The following is a 6,000-nucleotide window of genomic DNA, read 5'->3' as shown; positions in this document are numbered from 1 at the left end:
GATCTGAATGAAGCCTTACGTGAGGTTCAGACGTAATGCCGAGCGATCTTGGACTAGTCTCGTCCGCAGCGCAGATGGACGCAGGAGCTTCCTACTATCCATATGCACTAGTATACTGTAAGTTGTTGGGTTTTTCATCCATGCAGACTGGGATTGAGTGGACATTCGCCCATGTGCACTCTCCGACTAACAATCCATTGCACACACGGACCAAAAAGCCCTAATAAACTATACTCCACCTGAAATAGCAGACAACAGGGAATACTTGAAGGCAACAAGCTGCACATAAAATAGACATTAGACAGACTTTAGCATCTTTTGTAACTGGTTTATCTTCTGTGTTAGATTTGGATCAGCAAGGGTAAATTTATTTCTATACATCTTTTTACAGTGACTGCTGGGAAACCAAAATGCTCCTCGTGAAAATGTGTAAGGCAGCAGGGCTCGTTTTTGATAAAGATTCTATAATGAAAAGTCTACTTTCTGTATAAATACTATCAGGACACCTATAAATAGCAGATAATATGTACATTAGCACCGATTGTTACACCCCGCTTCTGGGTCATAACGCCATTTCTTCCAGGCTCGATGGTGCCATTAACACATTTGCCCTACAGTCAGCCTGCTGGTTGTGTTCCATATAACACATAAGAACGACAGACTTGTGGACAGGATTAGTTGTAGTTTTCCTGTTTGTTTAAAAATGGCATCCATCAGCTAGGGCAGTCCCTAGCGCCTTCTTCAGATGTATTGTACTTCGTCATCACCTTTGTAAACAGTATTGTAGAGAACCAGCCCCTGTAAGCCATGTTCAATGACACCTGAAACTAAAATGTAAGAATGAGATTAAAGAAGTACTCCAGAGTTTTTATCCTCTTAATATATTGCAATTATCATATTATATAGCACAGTGTACTTACAATTGCTCATTTTGTCTTTCTACCCAGCTAATTCTTCTTTTTTCTCCGTTTTATGTAGAAACAGGAAGTCTCTTGTCCCTGCCTTTATCATTCCCATCTTCAACTCTTGCCCCAACTGCTGTCTCCTCCCTGCTGTTAGGGACTTTTTCAGTGTCTTATGACTCCTACAGGGAAAATTGACCTCTTGTTTCTACACAGAGCTTAGAAGGATTCAGCTAGTCCGTTTGTAATCACGTGATGTCATAGACCTAAAGGAAAAAATAAGAATTAGCTGGGTAGAAAGTAAAAATGAGCAATTGTGAGTACACAGAGCTATATAATATGATGATTAAAAACTCATGAGACTGCTTCTTTAAATATTGCTTCCAGGACTTTGCTCCACTCTTAGCTTCACCTCCTACATTAGTGGTCTAGAAAAAGATTCTGGATCTGGTAAAGAATTTCTTGATACATTATAAAGCTTAAGAAACATTGTAGAGAACACTGGAATGTCATTTACCAGAAACCGAGCGTTTTCTTCTCCCCCCACTAGTGAACCGAAAACTGTGAGAGAAGGTGTCACTTATCATCTGGACTTCATGACCGTGACAATAGAAGCTTTTGATAATAGTGCAAACTTTGCTGTGGTAAAATAACAGATTTGGTGCAATAGCAAACTGTAACAACTAGAACATGTAGGCGTGAGGTTGGAATGGGTGCAGCAAGTCAAAGCAGACACTACGAATGCATGGGGGTTATAAATCCTCAATATCTTTTGAGTCATCAGAATCTGGTCCATCTACTGAGTCGATTCGGTGAACGTTGTCCCTGTGGTGCTGCAAAATCGGATCTAGTGGAAAGGAAAATGGTTAGGTGTTACATGAGGATTGTGTAGTGGAGTTCAAGCTGAGCATTACAAATGGTGAAATTGGCTATGAAAATTCACAGAAAGACTAACAGTGCTGCCAATCTGAAAGCTTGCACCGCAGGGCAACTTATGTAATGAAAATGTACTCAGCGAGACTTTTTAACTCTCAATTCTGGAGTGGACATTCTGCACCATGGCTCCGATGTATCGTTGTCTTTTCACCTGTTTTATGTCTACCTTTGTGCCTTTTTTTGGTTGGCTCCCAATTGATTATTCTATTTGCGCTTTCTTCAATTCTATATCTGCTCGCGCCTGGTTTTGTTGTTTTCCACTTTTTGGGCGTTTAGTGTTTCCAGATATTTTCGCCTCATTCAGATTTGTGAAAAGGTGCAATATTTGGTGCAACGCCACATATGACTGACTTTCTGAGCTAAAGTTAGGATGCACTCCATGTCAAATTCTACATTGAAAATCTCCTAATTTTTTGTAAAGATTTTAGGTGAAATTTTGCTGGTACTGTATTTTACGGCAGAATACACGGAATATGGCCTGTGTGCAGATAGACTAAAGCATTTACACAGCAAGACAATCGAGTGAACTAATCCACTGTGAATCACAAAAGATCATCGTTCTCGGCAGCACAGGATCTGCACTGCTGAGAACAATGGCAGCCTTTGTGCAAACTAGTTCACATCACTTTAGGTACCGTCACACATAGCGACGCTGCAGCGATACCGACAACGATCCGGATCGCTGCAGCGTCGCTGTTTGGTCGCTGGAGAGCTGTCACACAGACAGCTCTCCAGCGACCAACGATCCCGAGGTCCCCGGTAACCAGGGTAAACATCGGGTAACTAAGCGCAGGGCCGCGCTTAGTAACCCGATGTTTACCCTGGTTACCATCCTAAAAAGTAAAAAAACAAACGCTACATACTTACCTTCCGCTGTCTGTCCTCGGCGCTCTGCTTCTCTGGTCTGGCTGTGAGCGCCAGGCAGCCAGAAAGCAGAGCGGTGACGTCACCGCTCTGCTTTCCGGCTGACCGACGCTCACAGCCAGAGCAGGAGGAGAGCAGAGCACAGCGCTGGAGGACAGACAGCGGTAGGTAAGTACAGTGGGGCAAAAAAGTATTTAGTCAGTCAGCAATAGTGCAAGTTCCACCACTTAAAAAGATGAGAGGCGTCTGTAATTTACATCATAGGTAGACCTCAACTATGGGAGACAAACTGAGAAAAAAAATCCAGAAAATCACATTGTCTGTTTTTTTAACATTTTATTTGCATATTATGGTGGAAAATAAGTATTTGGTCAGAAACAAACAATCAAGATTTCTGGCGCTCACAGACCTGTAACTTCTTCTTTAAGAGTCTCCTCTTTCCTCCACTCATTACCTGTAGTAATGGCACCTGTTTAAACTTGTTATCAGTATAAAAAGACACCTGTGCACACCCTCAAACAGTCTGACTCCAATCTCCACTATGGTGAAGACCAAAGAGCTGTCAAAGGACACCAGAAACAAAATTGTAGCCCTGCACCAGGTTGGGAAGACTGAATCTGCAATAGCCAACCAGCTTGGAGTGAAGAAATCAACAGTGGGAGCAATAATTAGAAAATGGAAAACATACAAGACCACTGATAATCTCCCTCGATCTGGGGCTCCACGCAAAATCCCACCCCGTGGGGTCAGAATGATCACAAGAACGGTGAGCAAAAATCCCAGAACCACGCGGGGGGACCTAGTGAATGAACTGCAGAGAGCTGGGACCAATGTAACAAGGCCTACCATAAGTAACACACTACGCCGCCATGAACTCAGATCCTGCAGTGCCACACGTGTCCCACTACTTAAGCCAGTACATGTCCGGGCCCGTCTGAAGTTTGCTAGAGTGCATTTGGATGATCCAGAGGAGTTTTGGGAGAATGTCCTATGGTCTGATGAAACCAAACTGGAACTGTTTGGTAGAAACACAACTTGTCGTGTTTGGAGGAAAAAGAATACTGAGTTGCATCCATCAAACACCATACCTACTGTAAAGCATGGTGGTGGAAACATCATGCTTTGGGGCTGTTTCTCTGCAAAGGGGCCAGGACGACTGATCCGGGTACATGAAAGAATGAATGGGGCCATGTATCGTGAGATTTTGAGTGCAAACCTCCTTCCATCAGCAAGGGCATTGAAGATGAAACGTGGCTGGGTCTTTCAACATGACAATGATCCAAAGCACACCGCCAGGGCAACAAAGGAGTGGCTTCGTAAGAAGCATTTCAAGGTCCTGGAGTGGCCTAGCCAGTCTCCAGATCTCAACCCTATAGAAAACCTTTGGAGGGAGTTGAAAGTCCGTGTTGCCAAGCCAAAAGCCAAAAACATCACTGCTCTAGAGGAGATCTGCATGGAGGAATGGGCCAACATACCAACAACAGTGTGTGGCAACCTTGTGAAGACTTACAGAAAACGTTTGACCTCTGTCATTGCCAACAAAGGATATATTACAAAGTATTGAGATGAAATTTTGTTTCTGACCAAATACTTATTTTCCACCATAATATGCAAATAAAATGTTAAAAAAACAGACAATGTGATTTTCTGGATTTTTTTTTCTCAGTTTGTCTCCCATAGTTGAGGTCTACCTATGATGTAAATTACAGATGCCTCTCATCTTTTTAAATGGTGGAACTTGCACTATTGCTGACTGACTAAATACTTTTTTGCCCCACTGTATGTAGTGTTTGTTTTTTTACTTTTAGGATGGTAACCAGGGTAAACATCGGGTTACTAAGCGCGGCCCTGCGCTTAGTTACCCGATGTTTACCCTGGTTACCAGTGAAGACATCGCTGAATCGGTGTCACACACGCCGATTCAGCGATGTCTACGGGGAGTCCAGCGACGAAACAAAGTTCTGGACTTTCTTCCCCGACCAGCGATCTCCCAGCAGGGGCCTGATCGCTGCTGCCTGTCACACTGGACGATATCGCTAGCGAGGACGCTGCAACGTCACGGATCGCTAGCGATATCGTCTAGTGTGACAGTACCTTAAGTCTTTGCAAATGGGCTAGTAAATGACCACCAACCGGTAAGTTTACTAATCTGTGGTCATAGCCCGCCGCTGGTTGGTCCACTTAAAAGGACCTTCAGGCTTCATTGAAAAGGCCATAAAGCAGCTACAGTTTATTGTCTTTATCATGTTCTGGTCCAACTGAGTTTTATGACCTAATCAATCAGCAACATAGTGAGAGAAATTGGACAGAAATGTCTTCATGTTTGGCCGTGTTCACACTGTCAGTATTTCATATCAGTAGGTCACAAATGCATGAGTGCGAGTGTTTCTATTAAACTTTATCACTGTTTTACTAACAGATGCTAAATCACATACGGCCAGCATCAAAGATAAATCATGAGTTACTTAGGAGCACAAGGCGGCTCCTTCACATCTCACATAGCTTCCATTATCGAAGGCCATGTTCACACTAGCAGTATTTGGTCAGTATTTTACATTAATATTTGTAAACCAACACCAGGAGGGGAACAATCAGAGGAAAAGTATAATAGAAACATGCCACCACTTCTGCATTTATCACCCACTCCTGGTTTTGGCTTTCATATACTGATCGTGTGAACATGGCCTGAAGGTGAAGAAGTTCTGCCAAACACTACCTGCTCGTGTGGTAAGTGGAAGCACAGATTCTCCATCAATATCATCTGCTTGTATATAACCATGGCATGATGGGACTATCAACACTGTTCCTTCAATAGTAGGCTCATCAACGTGTTCTTCGACGGAGGAGTGCCTGAGATCCTACAGAGAAAGGAAATGCAGATTATTTGCCGTGCCATTAAATCATCATCCCTACGACACCCAGCCTTTCTCAGCAGGGGGGTTGATAAGCACCAGATAAGGGCCTAGATAGATCAAGGTGCCCTGAATCAAGTGGCTATCTTGATTTGAACAGTCATCTTGTTATGACAGACTCCCTTTACAGTTGATTCTTTCGAACGCAATCCTTAACCCCTTCACGTACATCATATCGCTGCCATGTTTCCCGGCCATCATCATCTGCCTCTAACAGCCGTGGGCGGAGCACAGTTCCGCCCATGACTGATAACCTGTTACATCTCTGACATAAGAATTTCACACACGCCGGCATTGGCCCACCAGTGACGTGATTGAGGGACGCCAATGGAATGCCATGACTACTGAAGACCTCCGTACTTGACATGACAATTCACCCCCCCCCC

At 43.7% G+C, this 6,000-nt stretch overlaps 1 protein-coding gene across 3 annotated transcripts in view; it reads right to left on the bottom strand.

Moving 5' to 3' along the window:
* Positions 1-313: 313 nt before the first annotated feature.
* DMTF1 (cyclin D binding myb like transcription factor 1) overlaps positions 314-6,000 on the bottom strand; it is a 49,941-nt gene continuing 44,254 nt past the window's right edge. The window contains exons 15-18 of one of the 3 annotated variants that reach the window (XR_011320752.1): positions 5,419-5,560; positions 1,420-1,749; positions 921-1,168; positions 314-827 (exon numbers count right to left, since the gene is read on the bottom strand). Coding sequence is in view for 1 of the 3 variants with exons in the window: in XM_069765168.1 (XP_069621269.1) it covers positions 1,655-1,749; positions 5,419-5,560 (237 nt within the window). In the remaining 2 variants the exon portion in view is untranslated. Of the gene's footprint in view, positions 1,750-5,418; positions 5,561-6,000 lie in introns of all 3 variants that reach the window. The other 2 variants (XR_011320751.1, XM_069765168.1) reach the window with 2 other exon arrangements.

This window comes from Ranitomeya imitator, chromosome 4 (assembly GCF_032444005.1).
Source record: "Ranitomeya imitator isolate aRanImi1 chromosome 4, aRanImi1.pri, whole genome shotgun sequence".
NCBI lineage: Eukaryota > Metazoa > Chordata > Amphibia > Anura > Dendrobatidae > Ranitomeya > Ranitomeya imitator.
Note: the sequence above shows the minus strand (reverse complement) of the source record. Positions and strands in the feature narration are given on the sequence as shown.